Source organism: Symphalangus syndactylus, chromosome 2 (genome assembly GCF_028878055.3).
Source record: "Symphalangus syndactylus isolate Jambi chromosome 2, NHGRI_mSymSyn1-v2.1_pri, whole genome shotgun sequence".
Classification (NCBI taxonomy): domain Eukaryota; kingdom Metazoa; phylum Chordata; class Mammalia; order Primates; family Hylobatidae; genus Symphalangus; species Symphalangus syndactylus.
In genome coordinates, this window is record NC_072424.2 from 23,365,968 (window position 1) to 23,389,914 (window position 23,947).

The following is a 23,947-nucleotide window of genomic DNA, read 5'->3' on the forward strand; positions in this document are numbered from 1 at the left end:
CAACCAGTACGAAGAAAGTACCTTCACCTTAGCAAGCAAACTTCTTAGGCTCCTTGAGCTTCAGACAAGCAAAAGCGATGTTCCCGCACAAAAGCTGATAGTGAATTAACCGATTAGAAAAAAATCCATTATCGTCACCACATAAAAACGTCCGAGTATTTCATCCATCTAACCTAAAGTCACCTTTGTATTTCTCAATTCAAGATTGTCCTAGCAAACACAACACAGCAAATTCGTTAAAAGTACACATTCTGGAGTGTGTACTGGCTCCAGAATGTGCCAGCTGATTTGGAATCATAACTCGGCCCTTACTACTGTGTAATCCTGGCCAAGTTACTTAAATGTATCGCCTCGATTTCTCTCCGTAAATCCAGCATAATAATTCTAGCAACTCATAGAGCTGTTGTAAGGAATAAATGAGAAAATCGACATAAAGCGCTTAGAAGAGTGTTTGGCACTTAGCAAGTCCATCATAAACTCTACTTATTAAGATCACTATGATGACTAAATAAATGTTAGAGGGGGTCACCTCTAGAGACAAGCGGAGGATGGGGAAAGAGAGGTACTGGTAGATCATAACTGAACCTTTACACTTTTGTGAATTTTTCACAATGCCCATGTATTTCATAAGTAACTTGGACAATTTCTGATTTTAAAATATTATCCCAAGAAAATGGTGCTGGGCATCATAACTGACTGTGAAAATGTTCGTGCTGAGCAGCGGATCAGAAGTCGCTGCGGACATCTGGAACGCTCGAGAAATGCTTAGCTCCCCGTCGGTCAGGGCTCCGCGCGGGCCCGAGCGCTCCCGGGGCGCCCCGGGGTTGGAGGGGGCGCGGCGCGGGCCCCACTCCCGCCCGCTCCCACCGCGCGCTGAGGTTCACTCCCGGCCGGGGGGAATCAGAGGCAGCGACGGGGGAGGGGGAGGCCGCGACGGGGGCGGGGAAGGCCGCGACGGGAGCGAGGCAGGGCTGGAGGTTCGGGGTCCGGCGAAGGCACTTACTTGAACCTGCCCTGGCAGTGCTGGCACTGGTCCCCCACCCAGCCCGGGTCGCAGAGGCAGGTGGAGTTGACACAGCGGCCCGAAAAGCAGGAGCCGGTCCTCTCGCACGGCTTGGACTGGGACACCTGCGCGTAGAGCGCCAGGTAGAGGAAGCCATAGCACAGCAGCCAGCTGTTCCCGTCCAGCAGCCAGGAGGAGGCGCCCCCGCCGCCGCCGCCCGCGGGCCGAGCCCTCCACAGCCCCGGGGCCGCCGGCTGCGGGGCACCAGTGCGGGCCCGGCCCCCAGTCTCCATCTTCCACGGCGCCCCTGCCCGGCGAGACTGCGCTCGCGGGCGCCGACAGGGATGCTGTTGAGGGGAATTCCGGCCGCAGAAAACCTCTCCGCCGCCGCTTCTCCTCCTCTTCACCGGCGCCCGTCCCAGTCCCGCTCCCCGGTCAGGAGGGACAGATCCCAACCGCCGTCGCCTCCGCTCGGCTGCCTCCAGTCGCACCCGGGCATCGCCACCCAGTCTCCTGACCTTGTCCTTAGTGGGCCGACCCCACAGCCGCGGCGTCCCGGACCCGGCTGGAGGCGGGGAGCGGGAGGCGCAGACTGCGCCCGGCGCTCCTGAGGGGACCTGACCGGGAGGAGGAGGGGACCCCGCGCGCGGCCCCGCCTCGCCCGCGGCCCGCGCCAACTGCCTCGGCTCCGAGCGCCGCGCGCCCGGGAGGGCGGGGGCTGAGCGGGAGCCCCGAAGTGGGCGCGCCCAACGCGGAAGGGGGCGATCAGGGAGGCGGCGGTCAGCCCCGCCTCGCCCGCCCGGCGGCCAAGGGCGCCCCAGCAGCCATTCTGTCTCCGGTGCCTCGAGCCGGCCGCAGCGGCAGCGCCGGGAGCCCACGATGCGTGAGGCCGCCCCCCGCCCTCGCGCGCGCCTACACTCCTCCCCACAGGCCCGGCGCCTTGGTCTCGCCCCGCCCCTGACAGGGACCGGGGACTGCCCCCCCGCGCGCGCGCGCGCCCACTCCGCCAGGCCCGCGCGCTGACGGGAGACAGGCCCCCCAGGTGTGGCCCGTGTGCCAGTCCCCCCGGCCCGTGCGGGCACCCCGGCCCCACCCGCACCCCGCGCCCCGGGAGCCCCACGAATGAGAGATCGACACAGGCTTCGCAGCTTCAGCAGAAAAGAAGTCCTTCCCGTCAGCCGTCTGCAGCTGCAAAAGTGCAGCGCTTTTTCCCTAGCGCTTCCCCCTTCCCCCGCCCCATCCTCGTGCCTATTTCTTCTTTTTCTCTTAAGAGAGAAAAACTCCAACTACACACAAAGAGCTGAGCATGTGCAGCAGGCAAAAGCCTTAAAGGTACCGCAGTCCGACCACGTTGTAGGGTCAGCGAGGGCTGGGAGGGGCGGGGATTGGGGACTGCGAGAGGCGCGAGGCGGTCTCCGCGGAGGGACCTCCGACGGGGAGCCATTGCTGCCTCGGAAATAACGAAGCCCCCGCCCCCAACAAAGAACTGCGAGGCTCCGAGCCCCGCGCTCTCCACCCGTTACAGACGCTGCCTCGAAACCCCGCGTCTCTCCTTTTCTGCTTGTCAGTGCTCCCTCCTCCATCTGGGACGATATTTTGCCTTGAAAAATATTGCAGCATCGGTGCTTTTTTTCAGAAGAGCAGAAGTGATGCCCACAAAAGGGCCGTTTTCCTTCCTCAGCAGCACTTTTTCTTCTTCAGATGACTTTCCAAGATTGGCTGGCATATTCTGAGATTTTTGTTTTGTACTTTGGTGCCTTCTCTAAACAGTTGCCTTTTTATTTGACCCCCTTGAGAAAAGACGCCAAACACACATTGCAGCCATATATCCTCGAGTTACAGCAGTGTTGCTGGAGTCCTACCAAAGAACAGGCAGTATGAAAAAGAATTCGAAATCCACCAAAGGCATTTCTCACGGAAAAAAAAAAAAGAAAAGAAAAGTTTGTTGTAACTACACAGTCAAAATATTATTGTTAGGATTCAACTCGTGTTTATTTCGCGTCAGTTCTTTTCATGTCTCTTATCCCCACTTGCAGATGAAATCCTCCATTAACCCCATTTTGCAGATGAGAAAGAGCAACTCAGAAAGGTTGAAATATTGGCCAATGGCAGGTTAGGAGTAATGAACTGAGCTTTAAACACGAGGCCTCTGACTGCTGTGCTTTTTCCACTGCTTCTATTAGCAGATGCTTTGTTCTTCCTTTGGTGAATAAAATACACGTGTTGGCTTGGTTTACAAATACCTCAGCAGTGACTTAAGGAGGAAAAAATAAAAACAAAGATCCAGAAGGAGCTAGCTCCTTCGCAAGGAAAAGAGCAAAAGGAAAACCACGATTCTCATTGGCATACAGAACAAATCATAATTTCCATAATTTCAGGGTTTTACCAGTATCAAAAATGTCCTTATCAAACCTAGAATTAGGATGCCCCCTTCTTCCTTTAACATCTTTTCCACATCAGGCTGCCCCTTAGAGACTTCTTGAAATGAGTGAAGAAGCAGAGGAGAGAACACTGCAGACACCAGTTAAAAGGAAGATCCTGTTCTGGATCACATCTTTTCATTTCAATGACTGTGAAATCCAGAAGAATTCTTTCTAGTGTCAGCCATGCATGAACACTGTCTGCTGCTTTTCCATTCTTCTCCATCTGCCAGCCAAAGTCAGCCGCATCTTTCTCACATCTAAGGTAGAGTCGCTTTCAGACGTGGGGAAAGTGGCCAAACTCTTAAAACAGTCAGTGAGTGTGAAGGTAATTCAAAGGATGCGCTGTAGTCCCTTTGACAAGAGAGATCACAGCTCAGTCACATACTGACTGTAGCCTGTATTTGAGCAGAGCTTGCCCATTAAAAATATACTCATAAGTGGGAGTTGAACAATGAGAACACATGGACAGAGGGAGGGGAACATCACACACCAGGGCCTGTTGTGGGGCGGGGGGCTAGGAGAGAGAGAGCATTAGGAGAAATACCTAATGTAGATGACGGGATGATGGGTGCAGAAAACCACCGTGGTACGTGTGTACCTATGTAACAAACCTGCACGTTCTGCACATGTATCCCAGAACGTAAAGTATAATAATAATTTAAAAATACATATCTTTTAATTGAATAACCACTATAATCAGCTCAGTACTTCTGAAGAACATGCAGCCCCACGGGCCTCCTCTCAACATTGCCTTTAGAATCAAGCTGAATATATTAAATTTATATGAATTATTCTCACAAGGATCTCAGAATTTTCACTCACCCTGTATTTTGTTTCTCTCTCAAACACTTTTAGTCAACATTTACTGAGTAACTATTATGAATGTAAGCAAAAAAAATATGTATGAATAAAGCATGACTTCTACCCCAGATTAGCTTATCTTTTTTTCAAGCTCACTAGACTGTGAGCTCATTATACAGTTGAGTGTCATATACTTTACAAATGTAGACACAGAAAACTTAAATTATTTTAAATGATCACACAAAAACTCAATGGCAAAGTTTGCCTAGAATCATGAGTTATATTTCAGTACCTTCTATGACCAAGAAATTTTAAAACTCCAACATATTTTCTTTTTTCCAATGAAGTAGAGTCAACCTCCTAGAAGTGCTATATCATACTGAAATAATTCATAGTATTGGTAATAGCAGTCATAAATCTAGCAAAAAGGTGAAAATTTACTCCAAAGCCATACTGGGGGAAAATTCACCCTACTGAAGTAGGATGAAACTGTTAAGAATTATCTATTTAAATTCATCCAAGGGGAAAGATAAGAAAAGACTATTTGTTTTCTTTAGCCTTGTATCAGGACCGTTAGATATTTTGAGGTGTATGTTTCATTTCCATTCATACTACTTAACGATGGTGTTATAATGTGGTGGGCAAAAATCTGATATCACATCACCAGATTGTTTAAAGGAAATGTAAGTGATTTTTTAAGAGAACAAGAGAAATGGTAGATCCAATATCTTTTGATTGCTACTCAAAAAGTAAAAGATCCTATTTGGGCTAATGAACCAAAGCAGACTCTTTTCAGTTGCTTAATTTAAGAATCTCTGCTCTCTGGTTATTGTTCGCCCTTTGGCTTATATGAGGCTTCTGAAAGCAACCAAGATAATGAGAGCTGCAGATAGCCTGGCCTCAAAAGCTAGAAATGCATTCACTCAAAGGGACCCACAGCAAAACTGGGGCAGTATTCTTAAGACACTAATAGATGATGAATGGTCTGTAACATTAAACAGTTTAAAAAAACAACCATCAAATTTAGGGACTTATTAAAAAATTATTGATGATATTTAAAATGTTTATATGGCTATGGATCTGAACCACCACCACCATCCCAATCAAAATCTAACATTCTGCTTTCTCTTGGATTCATTCTTTTCTTCCATCGGTTTCCCTTGCTGTCACAGTTGCAAACACACACATACACTTCTGCCAATTTTTCTACTTAACACATTTCAAACATATTGTTATAAGTAAATCCAAGGAAATAAATCCAAAGATTATAAATTCACTATGCTGGGCTACTACATTTTTTTTTTTAGCTGGGAAATAAAATGAACATCCTTAAACTTTTAATCCTAAATATTCAGTCTTGTCACCAAAAAAAGTTGATTGCTAATAGCCAATTGCAGAAACTTGTCTTTTGTGAAATCTAATTCAATAAAAATATGGGCTAGGGCCTCCTGATAAACAAAGTAGATCAAGTGTGTGCATTTACCTCTGCTCTCTCTGCAAACTCTACCAACATGACAGGAAAGGTTTTTGTTTTTTGTTTTTTGTTTTTAATTTTTTTCAGGTATAAACTCACGATGATAAAGAAAATGAGAAAACAGCCAACTTGTAGATCAGAGGTGACAAGGCATTTGGAAGTGTCAATGAAGGAGAAAAGTGAATGGAGAAGTAATAACTAAAACATACACACCATCAGAGATGAGTAACAACAAGAAACAAATCTGTTTCTCCCAAAGATCCCCAGAAAGCCTCAGGACTCAGATGCAAGAATTACCAGGAAGGCAGAGGTGGGGCTCTAGGATAAAAATAAGGGAAATGGTTGAGAGCAGAATAAGGACCCACACTCTCCCTCTCATCCCAAAAAGCTAAACACTACCCCAAACCCAGCCCTGACAGAGGTTTAATCTCTTGGGAAATTGAATCGGAGGCTCCAGACTTGGAGCACCAGGCACAGTAGAAGGAGGGAGTGAGGTACACAACCGGAACTTGAGAGACTAAGTGAAAATCTACATATTGAATGGTAAAATTTCCCTGCCATCTTTTCCTCCTGTTCCCAGAACATCAATAATCAAATGAATAACCCCCAGACAGAAAACTGAAGGATATTTATCAGCGGAAGTTGAATGGTTCCAAGACAAAAGATACTGTCATTTGGCGTCTTCCAACCAAATGAAAATCTAGCTTCTGGATCACTGTACAGTGAAGCCTGATAGTGAATAAGTTTTGCCTAATCCTTTTTTCCGTAATTTCCTCCTAAATAAGGCCAGTAAATGTTCACTAGACATAAAAGATTGAAACAAAACAAAAACAAAGAAAAGGAAATTAAAGGAAACAAAGTCAAATGATATGGAAAGAATGTGCACCATGAAACTAAAAGTGGATATTCCTTAAAAAAATAATAAAGGGACAATCAGAAAACAAAAACATAAATAAATAAGCAGTAACCAAACTTAAAATGCAATAAAATTTGGGAAAATAAAGTGTAGGAAATTTCCTAGAAATTACAGAAAAGGTAGGCCGGGCGCGGTGGCTCACGCTTGTAATCCCAGCACCTTGGGAGGCCGAGGCGGGCGGATCACGAGGTCAGGAGATCGAGACCACGGTGAAACCGCATCTCTACTAAAAATACAAAAAATTAGCCGGGCGTGGTGGCGGGTGCCTGTAGTGCCAGCTACTCGGAGAGGCTGAGGCAGGAGAATGGCGTGAACCCGGGAGGCGGAGCTTGCAGTGAGCCGAGATTGCGCCACTGCACTCCAGCCTGGGTGACAGAGCAAGACTCCGTCTCAAAAAAAAAAAAAAAAAGGTAAAGAAAGTTTCTCCTTTATCATGAAGGAAAAACTAAGAAAATTAGAGAATTCACTAATAGATACTATTTTAAATTAAGCATTTATACTATGAATACATGTATTAATGTGAGAGTACATTAATACACAACATATATAGGAGCAGACAAAATTTGTTTATATCTGTTCATCCTAGTATTAACATGAGGAAATTTCCCAGAACTAAACTTAACCTCCAGATGAAAGACCCACTGCAACCTGAAACACTGAGTAAAAAGATTCACAAATTGAGGGGGAAAAGACAAATGCAATGGACTAGGGGTAAGAATAGCATTAAAATTCTCAACAGCAAACCTGAGATGTAAGGGAAAAAGTAGATATATAAGGGAAAATTATTTTCAACCAGGAATTCTATACCCAGCCAAGCTATCAGTAAAGTATGAGGATAGACATTTATCAGTAAGATATGAGGATAAAGACACACAAGCATTTATAAAATTTATCTCCCAGTGTGCCCTTTTTTAGGCTACTACTAGAAAATATAATAAAGGAAGAGACAAAACAGAAGAGAATTGTGCAGGGACATCTCAGGATGACATACAGCTGTGCCCCAGGCCAACAGAACAACCAATCTAACCTGGAACAGAGGGCCAGGGAGAGAGGTATCCATGAAGATCATGGATATGAGTTGATATGATTTGGATCTCTGTCCCCACCAAATCTCATGTTGAATTATAATCCCCAGTGTTGGAGGTGGGGCCTGGTGGGAGGTGACTGGATCATGGGGGTGGAGGTATCATAAATGGGTTAGTACCATTCCCTCAGTGCTATTCTCGTGATAGTGAGTAAGTTATCATCAGATCTGGTTGTTTAAAAGTGTGTGGCACCTCCCTGCTTCCTCTATTCCTCTTGCTCTAGCCATGTAAGACATGCCTGCTTCCCCTTCTGCCATGATTGTAAGTTTCCTGAGGCCTCCCCAGAAGCAGAAGCCACTATGCTTCCTGTACAGCCTGCAGAACCATAAGCAAATTAAACCTTTTTCTTATAATTTATCCAGTCTCAGATCTTTCTTTATAGCAGTGTGAGAACTGACTAATACATAAGTATTTGGAAATATTTGGACTTTTGAAAAGAAGATTAGCAAGATGTGACAGATCTTGGAGTATTGGGGGAAGAAATAGAATAAACACATAATAATTTGAGAAAATGAACAAAATAAGGCAATTGTTGACTAGAAAAAAATGTACAAGATGTGATCAATACTTGCTTACATAGTCATAATAAGGTAAACATTGACCATCAGTTTAACCAAAAATTAGAATTACCTATTTTTAAAAGATAGAAGCAGGGAAATAGTAATGTTAAATCCTAATTTTTTTAGTAAGAAGTCATTATATGTCCAAATTGATAAATCCAGAAATAGCAGTATAATCACACTACACTGAAGAAAAGATTTGAAAGCTTCTTACTCTGGGGCATAGGAAAGAAGGGCAGGAGATGTACTTTTTATTATAAGGCTTTTAGTACTCTTTGATTGATTGAAAATTAAAAATTAATTCTAAGACAGATAAAAATAACAAATAAATATGTGCATTCATAATAAAATAGAGAGTCATGGCACCAAAGACTCATAAAAACCTGGGTTTGGTTCCTAATTCTGCTGTCTATATGCCGGTTACCCTTGAGTGATCCATTAACCTCTGTGCCTTAGTTTCCCAACATATAAAATTAGAGTAGTCAAATATCTATCAATGTTCATTTTAGGACCGAGATGAGGGTCCAAATAGAACATATGAAAGCACCTAGTAAATGATATAAAGCATTAAACAAACTTTGATATTTAATGTTCACCAAAAATTATTATTAGGAAGAGATTATATTTTATATTCCCGTATGAAGGAAAGGATTACTAAAAGGGATTTGGGTCAATACACATACATACACACACACACACAAACACACACACATACACATACAAAAACAGGCAGAGCTAGAAGAAGAGGAGATAATTTTAAAGATGGATGTAGCCAAAGTTCCTTATTTTCCAAGGTTCAATAAAGTTAAGTGACTTGGCCAAGATCACATAAGTAAGTAGTGGAGTAAACCAAACAAAAACCAAACAGCCAAAGCACAAACCTGGAACCAAAAACTCAGAACCAAATGAAAGTTCACCAGAATGGTTAAAGGCATAAATTGAAAGCCCAGCCCTGTCTGTAATATAGCAGATTATCAATAATATAATCTGCTATATTGCTATATTAACTAGCTGATTACAGTTCCTTCTTAAATATGGAGAGAAGAGCTAGAAAGAAAATAGGCATGCTTTAAAAAGAAAAATAGCAATTAGACAAGCAGAGTCAGCAACAGAATATTCCTCTTGAAAATGGAGATGTGAAAATTGGATTCATCGAATCAGGAGAGAGAGTGAGAAAAAGGAAAGGAAACAAATGAAGAAAGGGCATGGCCTAGTGATTGACAAATGTGTCAAGAAGTGCCTGAATTTGGAACTCTTGAAGCTATTGCAAAACAACTAGTAGGCTTCCCCATTCTCTCCTCCTTGGGATAATGTTGAAAGGGTTGAGGGCATGAGGAAGATAAAAGGGTCAGGGACCTTTCCTCCATTCCATACAGGAAATCATATGCTGGCACTTTTCTTCATAAAAGGCCAGGGGACGGGGGGTTGCTGGGACTCTTTTTAAGAATACAGCTCTGTGAATTAAAATGAACAGAAGTTCAATTTTAATCAAGTAACAAAAAAGAAAATGTCATACTATTTTATTTTCAGAAGTCATAAATTTTCCCTAAGAGATAATTCTAATTTCTCAAGGTAAGTCTAATTAAGAATCACTGCATTGTGTTATATCATCTTAAATCTAAATAAACCAATTTTAAATGTCATTGAACATAAGGAGAGGCACTTTTGATTTTGAGAAACAGAAAGGATCATTTTTGTTGTGATAACATCCAACAACTGCTACAATGAGGCATCGCTCACATGTAGATAAACCAGGTAAAAATTTCTACAATCCTTAAATTGAGGTTTGTTTCATGTGCTCTCTGTTTAAAGAAAAAGTCAGTCACAGGAAGTACTTAAAAAACAAAAGCTCCTAAGCAAAATAAACAATTCATAAGAACAATAACATACTGGCTTTTAGAAAGCTGCTTGGGGTTCTGACACAGGAAAATATGTTTATGTTTACAAGCAAAGGAGCATGAAAGAGAATTATGGACCCTCTGAAAGGCAAGACAAAGCCATCAGGATGCAACAAGGTTTTCTTGAAAAGAGCTCAGAGACAAAAAAGAACCACAAAACAGCACACACATAAAAAAAGAAAAATATCTGACAAATGATAGCCAAGCCCCACAAATCCTGATAACACGACATTCCACTTATTAAAACCATCAGTCTTGGAAGACTTCAAGCACAGTAATTTTGAAAATGTACACAAGTAAATTAAAACCAGGCTTATGAGTCTTCTCATTTTAAGTCCCTCACTCATACTGCTCTGCAAAAGCTGATGTGAAATTTAAAATTAAAAGAAAAAAAGTCAACATGAACCTTGCTGATTTTAAGCAAGAGCCCCAAGTTTTACATTTTTAAATTGGAACGTAGTCTAAAAGTCTCTCCGCATATGAAAAGGAAGCATACTTTCCTAGGAAAATTTGTTCCAGGGTAAACAGAAAATGTTATATCTACAATTAGGAAGCATGTGTGACAGTTTTATTTATTAAGTTATCTGAACCACTTGGTAGCAGATATTTTAGGACATGTTTTATGGCCATGTTCTTTATTACTGGACACAATCCTTTATGGAGGTAGCAGGAGGTAGTGCCAAGAGAACTGGACAAAGAGCCAGCAGACCCAGTCTCAACAACCAAACAGGGCATGCCTCATTCACCCTGTTTCTTTATTCATAAAAGAGCAAAAAATATTGAGCCTCTCTGAACATTGTTGGAAGAATCCAAAGTCCAAATAAGATAAGATGTCAAAATTATTTTAAAAACAGTGAAACCTTATTGAACTGTGTCAGCTTCGATTCCTTTCTCTGCACAAGGACCCAGTGGGGCCATGTAACACTGGTGAACCATAGAGCAAGCTCAATAATTCCTCTGCAGCTATAGCCCCCATCGCCTGTCACTGGGGCAGGGAGTGGTGGGGGAGAAGCAACTTCACAGCCCATTGCTTTATGCCTAGGCAAGGTAAGTGACCACCTGTGTTGGGTGACTGAAGTGACCATCGGAAGACCCCAGAGAAAAAAATACACTGCCCCCACACTCTTGCTATAAACTTGGAACTCCAGCTAAGGATTCTATCCTTTAGGCTAAGGGTTTGGGGGCACTTGTTCTATTGCAAAAGCCTTTGAAAGGCTGACACATTTCGTTTATACCAATTATTAACATCTTACTATGAATGACTTTGTACCTATTCTTGAGAGTAGTTTTCATAACGAATATAAGAAAAATATAGAGATATATCACTTCTACTGCCACCAACAACTCCCCCCAACCCAGCACACACAAAGCACACACAATATGGACATTCTTTGTTACCTGGCCTCTTAGAGGAAACATGTATCTGAGAATCGTTAACATCCTCTAGTGATCTTAGCATAATATCTCATCCACGGAGGGAATGCTTATTTTTTAAAAGAATACCAAAAGAGGGAATGAACACAAAGGAGTTAAATACTAATGGTGAGATTTGAGACAGAGTGGCTCCTGGATGAAAGATTTGACATATATCTCAAGTCAGTTATGGTAGGTAGCTGCTTACATCCCCTAAGTGGAGATCAAAACTAGCAGTGGAATTTTGGCATCTCTGACTACACAGTGAATGAATCTAAGGGGAGAATTAAAATGAAAGGTTAGGTCTTCACTGGGAAACACTCTTCCCAAACTCAAGTCTGGCAGATATCATCAGCAACAGTTCTGCTATTTTTAATGGCTAGGAGGGTGCTTAAGGAAATGTCAGTCTCTAAGATTATCCCAACTCTCCTCTGCATAAATAATAACATCATTACCGACAGATTCTTGGCTCAACCCATCTTCATTTAAACATGCAGACTAGTCAAAATGAAATACTTATTAGAGAAAGATTGGAAAGGGTAAAACTGAAAATGATCACTCAAAATTAGAAAAAAATCAGCCTCAATAAAAGGAGAAAAAATATGGGCATTCTGAGCTAGCCAGACACCAAAAATATGTATGAATAAACAGCAAAGCAGCAATACTGTGTTGGTATTATGGCCTTTGAGGGTGCAATGACTCAAAGGAAACCACCAGAGAAGCCAGTGCTAACCCCCCAGTACATGCTCAGAGGCTTGTAGATCCCCAGCAGTCCTGGCAGGTCGACAACATTATACCAACTGGGAACATTTCCTCTGGCTTATGTTCAGTGTATGCCCTAAAGTCTCAGGACTTTCTAATGCTCATTATTTTTATTTTAACTCTGGTGCTGGAAACGCTATCCTCATTCCCATGAACGCTGAATCTTTCTGAATCATCCTAAACTATCTGTAGCAATTACCCTATGATTGAAGTTCTAAAGTTAATTGTTAAGTTTGAAAAAAGACTCATGAGTTTTAAATTTTTCTGCCTTTTCATTTTATCAAGTGTCTTTTTATTCCTTTATTATTAGAAAATGTAAATAAGTATCCAATCATCCTTCTCTTTAACATTGATTATTTTACAACTCTTATCAGATTTCTACTGTTTTTCTCCCAACTTAAAAGTCCTAGTCATTCACCTTTGGGCTCTATCTTGCCCCTGTAATTTTTATGACCTCCTTTACACTATTTCTTGTCTAGTTCAGTCATTTTTAAGATGAAGAAGATAAAATGGAACAGGCCATTCAAAATTAGGATGATTATATACCCTGTAAAAATAAATATAAATGTATCATATTGTTTTCTATAACCCTTTTTAGCCAGAATAGTTTATCATTTACTTAATTATCACTGCTCTTTAAAAAGATGTATTCTTTGAACTGTCCATAATGATGTCTACATGCTTTTCCTGAAGGGTTATAACTAAGTCAGTACCCGTGAAGATATTATTTAAGTTATTTCCTTCTGAGATGCATTAGAATCATAGACTCTCGAGGTAAATTTCTGCCTTTGGTGTGTTCATCTACCTGGTTAAGTAAAATACCTAGATGCTTCTAGATTTCTAACTCCTTTACCATCTGCACTCGATAATTATGGTGGGAGACAGGCCCTTAACACTTTCTGAGGACAACTGTCCTGCACATGTCCTCCACTGATAAAGCCCACTTATGCAGCTGTGTTCTGTATACATGATTCTGCTCTCCTCAGCTACTGATTAGAACAGAGGCAAGCACCAACCTGCGGGCAGCCAATCCCTAGGCTCACCGGCAGTTTTACAAGTTGATTGGCATGACAGTGCCAATCAAACACTGGGATGCACTGGGACGACGAAATTCTCACTTTGGGGAATTTGAATTAAGAAATATAGAAAGGGCCAGGTGTAGTGGCTCATGCCTGTAATCCCAACACTTTGGGAGGCCGAGGCAGGCAGATCACTTGAGGTCAGGAATTTGAGACCAGCCCCGCCAACATGGTGAAACCCTGTCTCTACTAAAAATACAAAAATTAGCCAGGTGTGGTGGCATGCACCTGCCTGTAGTCCTAGCTACTTGAGAGGCTACTTGGGAGAATTGCTTGAACCTGGGAGGCGGAGGTTGCAGTGAGCCGATCGTGCCACTGCACTTCAGCCTAGGAGACAGAGCGAGACTCTCTCTTTCTCTCTCTCTCTCACACACACACACACACACACACACACACAGAGAGAGAAAGAAGTAATTAAAATCAAGAGCTAAGGCTAAAAATTTGTGCAGAAAAAGAGAGATCATTAGATAGGGAGGGGCAAAAAAAGACCTGAGTAACAGTTACAAGAAGGTAAAAATTATGAGTAAGAAGAACTTGTGGATTAGTAGCAACTTATGACGTGGAGACATAGAGTAGAAGATTTAGAGATTTCTGTCTACTGGTGATTAGACATAGAGAAGCAAACACTGGAGAGCTGAGTCATATTGCTGGCTAAGCAGTAGAGATTCATGAACTTTTGCTGCTGAGCATTCTAGAGCTGCCTTGGATTCAAAATGGCTATTGAGTTCTAGTTTCAGTCTCTGTTTTTTTAAAAAAATTATTTTAATTAATTAAAAAAATTTTTTTGAAACAGGGTCTCACTCCATAACCTAGGCTGGACTTCAGTGATATGATCATGGCTAACTGCAGCCTCAACCTCCTGGGCTCATGCAATCCTCCCATCTCAGCCTCCCAAGTAGCTGGGTATATAGGCACATGCCACCATGCCCAGCTAATTTTTTTTTTTTTTTTTTTCTGTTTTTAAGATGCAGTTTCGCTCTTGTTGCCCAGGCTGGAGTGCAATGGTGCAATCTCGGCTCACCACAACCTCCACCTCCCAGGTTCAAGTGATTCTCCTGCCTCAGCCTCCTGGGTAGCTGGGATTACAGGCGTGTGTCACGACACCCAGCTAATTTTGTATTTTTAGTAGAGACGGGGTTTCTCCAAGTTGGTCAGGCTGGTTTCGAACTCCCAACCTCAGGTGATCCTCCTGCCTTGGCCTCCCAAAGTGCTGAGATTACAGGCGTGAACCACCACGCTGACCTGGAATTGTGGTCTTAAATAGAGTAATCGGGAAGTGCCCACTGATAAAATGACATCACAGCAGAAATCCAGAAGGAAGGAGTGGGTGAACCAGACAGTTGGAGGAAGAAAGTCCTAGAGGAGAAGAACAGCGAGTGCCAAGACTGTGAGCTGCGAGTGTGTGTGGTGTGTTTGAGGAGGCCAGAGCACCTGGAGCAGAGTGAGTTGAAGGACAGCATAGCAGGAGATGAAGTTAGAAAGGAGGACACCAGGGGTAGATGACATAGGGTCATATAGGCCAATGTAGAGACTTTTAGTTCCATGACAAGCCATTGGAAGGTTTTGAATATACCTACATGTTCTGGCTTACCATTTTAAAGGTTTGTAGGCAACCGCTCTGGCTGCTTCGTTAAGATTATACTATAGGGGAAACGAAGGTGGAAGAAGGGACAAATTATTAGGAAGCTATTACAATAATCCAAGAAAGAGATAACAGTGGCTTGGACCAAAGTGGTAATTGCAGAGTGAAGAAAAGTGGTGAAAGTCTGAGTATATCTTGAAGATAGAGGCATCAGAATGTGGTGATGGATTGAATGTGGGGTGTGAGAAAGAGAAGAGTCAAGGATAACTCCCAAATTTTTGGCATGAGCAATTGGAAGGATGGAATTCCTATTTACTGAGAGGGGGAAATCCATGGGAGAAGCAGGTTTGGGAGGGAAGATTAGAACCTCACTTTTGAACGTGACAAGTTTGATTAGCCTATTCAAAATCCAAGTGAAGATATTACATAGGCAGTTGGATATTAAAAACTGAATGCAAGGCAGTTCCAAGATGGCCAAATAGGAATAGCTCCAGTCTATAGCTCCCAGCATGAGCGATGCAGAAGACGGGTGATTTCTGCATTTCCAACTGAGGTACCGGGTTCATCCCATTGGGGCTTGTCAGACACTGGGTGCAGGACAGTGGGCGCAGTGCACCGAGCATGAGCCAAAGCAGGGCAAGGCATCGCCTCACCCAGGAAGTGCAAGGGGTCAGGGAATTCCCTTTCATAGCCAAGCAAAGCTGTGACAGACAGCACCTGGAAAATTGGATCACTCCCACCCTAATACTGTGCTTTTCCAATGGTCTTAGCAAACGGCACACCAGGAGATTATATCCCGCTCCTGGCTCGGGGGGTCCCATGCCCACGGAGCCTCGCTCATTGCCAGCACAGCAGTCTGAGATCGAACTGCAAGGCGGCAGCGAGGTTGCGGGACGGGCGCTTGCCATTGCTGAGGCTTGAGTAGGCAGTTGGATATTAGAGGCTAGAGGTTAGGAGAACAATCGGGGATGGAGATACAAATTTGGGGATTATCAGTATATAGAGTTATTTAAAATATGTTAAATGATGATACTGGATGAAATCACTCAAGTGATGATAGAGGAGAGAGGTCAGAAGGTTATATAAAATAACGCATAGAAAATCTGAATACAGTAGATGTAGACTTCTACAGGTTTGGCACACTTCCCAACTCCCTTGTAAAAATTAGGTGTTATAACCTGATTAGTCAGATGGCCAGAACACTGATTAGGAATTTATACTAGTGTTCAGAATCACTGTGTGTTTTAAAAAATTGCACATGTGAATATGGCAGTTCTTTCCTCCACTGTTTCTCTAATCAAGTAGCCAGATCAATAAGAGAGCCACTTTCTCATGAAAAAGAAAGAGGGAAACATCATCATTTCTCTTTCCTCTTTGATCAAGTGTGCTTGGATTCTCTCATCAGTTTATTATTTTTTTTAATCTCAGTTGTCATGGAGGGTTTAGGCTTAGGAGGAGAGAAAGATTTCCCTCTTTACCTCTTATCCTGACCTTTGGACCTTGTCTCTAAATCCTGTAATCCAGTCCATTTTACCAGCATATTCTGCAGGGAAGTTTAGGGCACAGGCTCAGATAATAATAAAGTGATACTTTCATTGTGCCACTGCACTACAGCCTAGCAACAGAGCAAGACTCCATCTCAAAAAAAAAATAAATAATAAATAAAAATAAAAAATAAAGTGATACTTTGATTCCCTATCTTCCATTAGCCCTTGCACGTAGATCTATCCCACCTAGGTTTCCTCAAGGGGAATGGTGGCTCTACACTGAGGTAGAATTTTTGCATTCCTGGGCCCCACACCATAATAGTATCAAATTAGTATTAACCCCAATCAGTCAGCACTCAATAAGCATATGTTCTTTTGCCTTAAGATGCCAGTAATTCCTGTTAGAGAGACACAGACCCAGACATCAAAGGGAAGATTTGTTAATAAATAGAAGGCTGACTATTCCCTTAGTCCTTCACTGTGACACCAAACCCATGCTCAACTTGCCTGCAAGGTCAACACCAGAGTCAACAGAGAAAGAGAAGAATGACAGAGGTTCAGGTGAAGAAATTATAGGAAAAGTAGGGAAGTGGATATATACAGGTCTGCTAGCTTGTCTGATAATGTGTATCTAGTTACTTGCACATAAGAATGTGGGCAAATCTAGAAAAAGAGGTGCAAGGATCATGGAAGAAAGGTATAAGGAAGGTTCTGAGGCATCGCTCTGTAGAAATCTTCTATCAGGAGCTATAATGGAGTGGACGCTAGCAGCCAACAGAAGGAAAGCAGGCTCCCGCTGCTCCGGCCATTTCTGCTGTGCTTACCTGCTGACTCCCAGGACAGATATCTTGCTGCCTTTGAGGTTAATTCACCAAACCCTGAACTGTCTGAATTCTGTGCAAGCAGAATATATTGAGGTCCTGACCACGGTGCCCAGCCCTGCTGTAGAACTATGTGGATCATTTTCAGACTTGATTCAATTTTCTGTTTTATAGAGTCACTCGCTGCAAGTTTTGATTCTCAATGGGCCACCAGAGAGAGAGAAAGCAAAATATGTTAAAATGATTTATCAACATGTCCTGTATGTGGAGCCATTCTAATGGCTCTCATTTATAGCATATACTTACCAGCCTCAGTCCTCCCACCCATCTCCCCACCTGGAGACTCAGCCCTGTCCCAGATGCCAGACGGGAAGTACTTGAGCAGCCTCAGCCTGCCATCCTAGAGAGGTTAGTTACGTTGATTTAGAAGCAGTGTCCCAGCAGTGATCGCTAGGCCCCCACATTGGGCCCTAAATGCCACTCTTCTTATTATGTTGAGATGAGTCCTAATCAGAACTAACAAGCTTATACCAAATGTGGTCAGTTGATAGATGGGATAACTGCAATATCCAACTAACTCATAGAACATCTGCATTTCAAATTTAGTTTTAAGGTCATGTATAGTTGAGCCTGCTAAGACTCTACCTGCTACCCCGAAATACCGCAAATTCCATCATCTTTAGTAGGTTCCACTGATATAACTACCTAGGACCTGTAGCAAATATTGTTCGACCAAAGGAGAGCTGATGTATTTGCTCTTGAGCCTAGAATGCGAATGTATGTCCCCGGCAGGACTCTGAGTCCTCCCTCTGAATGTGAAATCTAACTACTCCTGAGATGTTTCTAGTCCTCCAAGGTGCTCCTGGTCCCATCTTTACTATCTGTGAGTTAGTAACGATAATAAGACAATGTTTGTTTATTTTTCCTGTTTTAAAAGATAAAAAAAAACTGCTATATGTCCAGAATAAGAAGTTATGAAGAAAAGGTAGTGTGTGGAATAAAATGCAAATGTTTTCAATGTACATTAAAATTTTGATATATCGATCTTAGATTTAAGAGGTTAGATGTGGGTGGTTCCTTGCTCTTCTCTTTTTTTTTTTTTTAAAAAAAGGTCATTTACTTGTGAAATAATGGATTTTGACTCATATTAATGGCTTTTTTAAAAAATCAAAATTCAGCATGGAAATTTCTATGTAACCAAAAGACATCTTGAGACTAGTAAGAACATTTGAATTATCTGAACTTTGGCTTTTACACAGGTGAGTATTCAGTGATTTCAAGGTCCTGTTAAATGCATTCTGTTTAGTATTTCTGTTTTCTGACACCATAGTTTAAAATATCTTTCACAAAAATATGCCTAATATAAGTAACATTCTTTAAATGCAATTTAAGTTCATCTATTTGAAGAGGATTAATATACACAATATGCTTACCAGAGATTTCTACATTTTGCTACTACTGTCAGCTCTTTGCTTGTTGGTCAGCCCTGTGGTGATGACATTGGACATAATTACAAATAATACTTAAGAGTATCCAGTTGATTGACAACATTAATATTTAAGATCTTTGCATCTTTGTTAACACCGAGAACATTTTCCAGCCATGTAGGAGCTGCCCCAGGACTTGGCTAAAAATAACATTTTATATCAAATTCAACAAACAAGAAGAATCTTTTTGCTATGCTAAAAATACAGATAACCAGAACTTTTCCAATAAAGTTTATAAAAATCTCCAGATGTGAACTTGACTTTAGAAGACAATCTGTTCCTAGTTTTAATGGATTTCATTTGTTTTGCTTGTTTTACTGCAGAAACAAATTTCCCCTGGCAATCATGATTGATATTTTCTTGAACTAATTTTTTCTTAATTATTTCTGTGAAAGGAGAACTATTTTAATTGACATTTATCACCAGACAAAGAATCATTTCAGTTCTAAAATTTTGGAAGTAACATTTCCCATCTGTTTCAATAACCCAACTGGCTAATTACATTGCCAAGAATAATTTGTCACAAACAGAAAGACCATTCTTTGGGGTGGGGGGGACCTCTTACTGCTTGATCTTACATCACATACTGATTGATGAGAAATTATAGAAAACTTATGATACTAATTTATGCCATGGATTTATTCTATGAATGAGATTCTGAAAGGAATAACAGAAAGCTGGTTAATCATTTACATTACTTAAAAAGAGGGGATGAAGTCTCTTGATTAGCTCATATCAGAGAAGGTACATATATTTACCTTTATATCCTGCCTTTAAGGTGTGGACCACTGAGGTATGAATGGCTCAGCCTAACAAGGAGGAGATAAAATGCAGGCAGTGTGTCTGCAGTATCATCACTATCCTCTGAGATTTTTAACATTGCAGGTGGGCAGTCCACCAGTGTGGTGGTGAAGAGTGTGGGCTCGGACACTAAACTGCCTGTGTTTGAATTCCAACTTTAGCATTTACTTGTTTACCAAATTATGTAGATTTTTGGTATCTTGAATTCTTCATCTGTAGAAGGGGTATATTAATAATAATAGTAACTGCCTCAGAGTCATTGAGAATTAAATCAGCTAACACATTTAAAGTTCATTCAATGTTAGTTATTAATATATTATGATCATTATTAATATTAGTATACTACTTGGGTATTAACAGCTTTCTGGTCTCAATTCTGGCTACATATTGGAATCAACTGGGAAGCTTTAGATTTAAAACAAAACAAAACAAAACAAACAAAAAAAAAAAACAAAAAAAAAACCCCAATGCCCAGGATCCACCCGAAAGAGACTCTAATTTAACAGGTCTTAGTTAGGGCCTAGAAGCACCCCCTAGCCCCCTGCCAAATTTTTTTGTTTGTTTGTTTAGTTGCTCAGGAGTTTTCTAATGTACGGCCAGGAATCTTAGCAAGAAGAGCTAAAAGTCAGCAGGGTGAAAACCTTAGGAACAAGTATATTAACACTAGGAAAGGCAAACAGACAGGAAAGACTGAAGACCAGGACAATAGGATAAGTTAGGGTGGAAGGGCCTCTCCACTTTGTCCAGGGAGAGCCATGCTAAAGTGCTTGCTTCTTAGGGCTCATTCTACCATAATTATTTCTTTATGAGGCCCTAAGATCAGGCTTGACAACCAACTTTCTGGTGACCTCTGCCCTTTCCTGTGTCTTCAACCACATGTCTTACTTTACCTTTTGGTGGTGCCCCTATTCTAAAAGCATCAGAACCCTTCTTTGAATATTTAGTTTGTAAATTCCAATGAGGAACCCCATTTCCTTGGTAATAATGTATACCTCAGACAGTTTGAATGTAGTTATGGTGATGAACGGTTTCAGCTCAAGAGACTCTTAGCCACTAAATAGATGTGTTTGTTCTTTAGAAGGAATAAGAGGCTCCAAAATGTGAGGATGAACTAGGCTGTTGTTCTTGTTCTATAATAGCTTCAAAAGCTCGCTTTACTTTTAACTAAAAAGAGAAGAGGAGGGAGAAAGATGAGGATAATACCCACATTCAAAGAGTCAGAGAAATGGGCCATGCAGTAGCAGAAAAAAGTCTTACATTTCTGATGCTTTATAAAAACCTGAAATTCTGAGTGATCTTATCCTTTCATTTCTGTCTTTGCCGCACATATTCATTATAGGAAAATTCCAAATGGTAGTGAAAAGTACAAAAAGAACTTGAAAATGACTCATAATTTCAACACTTGTTTCCTTCTTTTGCTTTTACTTCATAAAATGAAGAATAAAAGTCTACCTTCCTCCGTGTCTCCAAAGGTAAACTCTTGCAAAAATGTTTTATATTTATGTGTATGTATATATCTTAGCCCTATCTTATGTTTCAGTTACTATGCTAAGCAATGCATGGGAATGACCTCATTTAATCTCCACAATAACAGTTGGAGGTAGATCTATTAATATTTTTCTTACCCTCATTTTAGAGATGAGGAAACAGAGCCTTAGAGAAGTTGCCTTACCCAAGTTGAACTCCCATTTATTCATTCACTCCGCAAGTATTTATTGAGTCCCTACTATGTGCCAAGCATGATGCCTTAGCATAGGGGATATAAGAGTGAATCAGCCAGATACACTCATAATCCATCTCTTACCTACTCTACTGCTGTCACTCAGGTCTAAGCCACTATCATCTCTCACTTGGATCGTCGTAACAGTTTCTAACTGGCCTTCCCGCTTCTACCCTTATTCCCCTGCAGTCCATTCTAAACACAGTCACTCCTCTACTCAAACACCTTTGATGGCCCTTAATGTCACTCAGAATGGAATGAAACCTGGAGCTCTGCCAGTGATCAATAACATGCTGCCTGATTTGTGCCTCCTGTACCATCTCCTCATCTCCTGCCACCCACTCCCTCATGCTCTGCTGTCATTCATCACCTTGGCTTCCCAGATGTCTCTTGAATATACCAGGCATGTTCCTGTCTCAGGGCCTTTGCATTCCCAGTTCCTTCAGCCTGGAATATCCTTACCCCATGAAATGGCTCAGAACATGCCACCTCAAAATATGCCACTTTGGCATAATGATTATTTTGAGCTGAAGGCACTTGAGAAACAGTAGGGGCAGGAAGAGCTCTCAGACTTCCCCTTTCTACTGAAAAGCAGGTCATAAAATTTCCCATGAGAAAGGTGCCCTCCTTGTGCCAGGAAGAGAAGAATAGTATCACCAGAGATGACTGGAGTTATCATCGAAATGGACCTGTAAAAACAAACTAAAATCATCCTCATTTTCCACTAGTTTCGCCTGTATATCCCTTACTCCCACAATTTACTGCTTGTAGCCCAAGGCCTTTTGTCTTGTCACATCTCCACAGTTTATCATTCTTTGTGTAAAAATGTATATAAGCTTTGGGGCATAAAGTCTTCTTTGGGTCTTCATTTTTCTCTGAGGACTCCCATGTATACATAAAAACATTAAATAAATGTGCATGCTTTTCTCTTGTTAATCTATGTTGTTTTAATTCTTAGGTTAGCCACCAAGCCTAAGAGGGTAGAAGGTCATTTTTCCTTCCCTACACCCAAATACTCACATGGCTCACTTCCATACCCCCTTGAAGACTTTACTCAAATGTCCCCTTTTCAATAAAGCCTCCAGTGACCATCCATTTATAACTGCAATATCTGTCCCACCCCATGCTTCCCCCTCTTCATTTTTATTTTACATATATACCATGTAGTTTGTTTTGCTTATTTTTCTCTCTTTATAATGTAAGCTTTATGAGGGCAGGCATTTTTCCTGCTTCAATCACTGCTCTTTGCAGAATGGCTATTTTGCTTTTTGTAGCATTTAGTTATTTAAGAAAGACTGCGCACTTAATATCTTCTAGCAAAACCAACTCAATATTCTTCTACAAATATCAATTCATTTAATCCTCGCAATGTCTCTGTAAGACAGGCATTATTGCTATTCCTATTTTGAAGAGACCAAATCAGAGGTCTACAAGGATTAAGTAACTTGCTAAAGGTCGCACAGAGAGTAGTGGCAGGACCAGGATTTGAGCTCAGGAAGTTTGGCCCCAAGGTCCAAACTTTTACCTACTCTACTATGCAGCCTCACCTTCAAACCCATGCTCTCCTGTAAGCAACTGTATAATCCAGGACCTTAATACATGGGCTAGCCCCTTCTTTGCTACAGTAACCATGTTCTTTAAACCCAAAATATGGATATACGAGTTCACTCTGTTAACTAAAGGATAATTCGAGAGCAAATGAAAAGAAAAATACTAGCCGGGCGCGGTGGCTCACGCTTGTAATCCCAGCACTTTGGGAGGCCGAGGCGGGCGGATCACGAGGTCAGGAGATCGAGACCACGGTGAAACCCCGTCTCTACTAAAAATACAAAAAATTAGCCGGGCGTGGTGGCGGGCGCCTGTAGTCCCAGCTACTCGGAGAGGCTGAGGCAGGAGAATGGCGTGAACCCGGGAGGCGGAGCTTGCAGTGAGCGGAGATTGCGCCACTGCACTCCAGCCTGGGCGACAGAGCGAGACTCCGTCTCAAAAAAAAAAAAAAAAAAATACTAATTTTACTATAATTTTGCTAAAGAATACAGTAAATAAAACACAGATTGTATCCTCATACTTGCAGGTAAGGTTTACAGTTTCAGGGATTTCCTCTTTCATCAACACCTCTTATTTCTAAAGCAAGGAAAACTCAGATTCAGAACTGTACGTGTTTATGCTTCATGTTCAACATAAAAAAAGTACAGCATTAGTCCTCCACAGTCGACTGCAATGTAGGTGAAGGTACTGTTTAATGATATGAGGCAGGAACAGAAGATTAAATTTAATGCCCAAGAATTGAATAAAGTACTTCAACGATGTTACAGATTGTTCCAAGAACTTTCTATTTACAAAACATGACATGTGCAAGAGATGCAGATTGGATCATATTTTACTTTTAATATTTTGGGATAAGCCAAGGCTAGTGAGCACAGAAACTAGACTTAGGTTCATCAGGCCTGAAGTCCTTTAGCTCTGATATTGTTCTTTTGTTGATTTTTTTTTATAGTAAACTTGCAGCTGATGATTATGATACAAATACATTTAAGAAATATATCGTAAATTGGAAGCACAAGAGAAATAGGATATAATGCTTTTATTCCAAATTTGTATTTGTTATAGAAACCACATTAATATATATAAAATA

At 41.5% G+C, this 23,947-nt stretch overlaps 1 protein-coding gene across 4 annotated transcripts in view; it reads right to left on the minus strand.

The window, feature by feature from the left end:
• Positions 1–1,683, minus strand: part of ATRNL1 (attractin like 1) — an 861,353-nt gene extending 859,670 nt beyond the window's left edge. For all 4 annotated transcript variants that reach the window (XM_055248210.2, XM_055248235.2, XM_055248225.2 and 1 more), the window contains exon 1: positions 1,004–1,683. In XM_055248210.2, coding sequence (XP_055104185.1) covers positions 1,004–1,296 — 293 coding nt within the window. In that variant the 5' untranslated portion in view covers positions 1,297–1,683. The remainder of the gene's footprint in view (positions 1–1,003) is intronic.
• Positions 1,684–23,947: the final 22,264 nt, after the last annotated feature.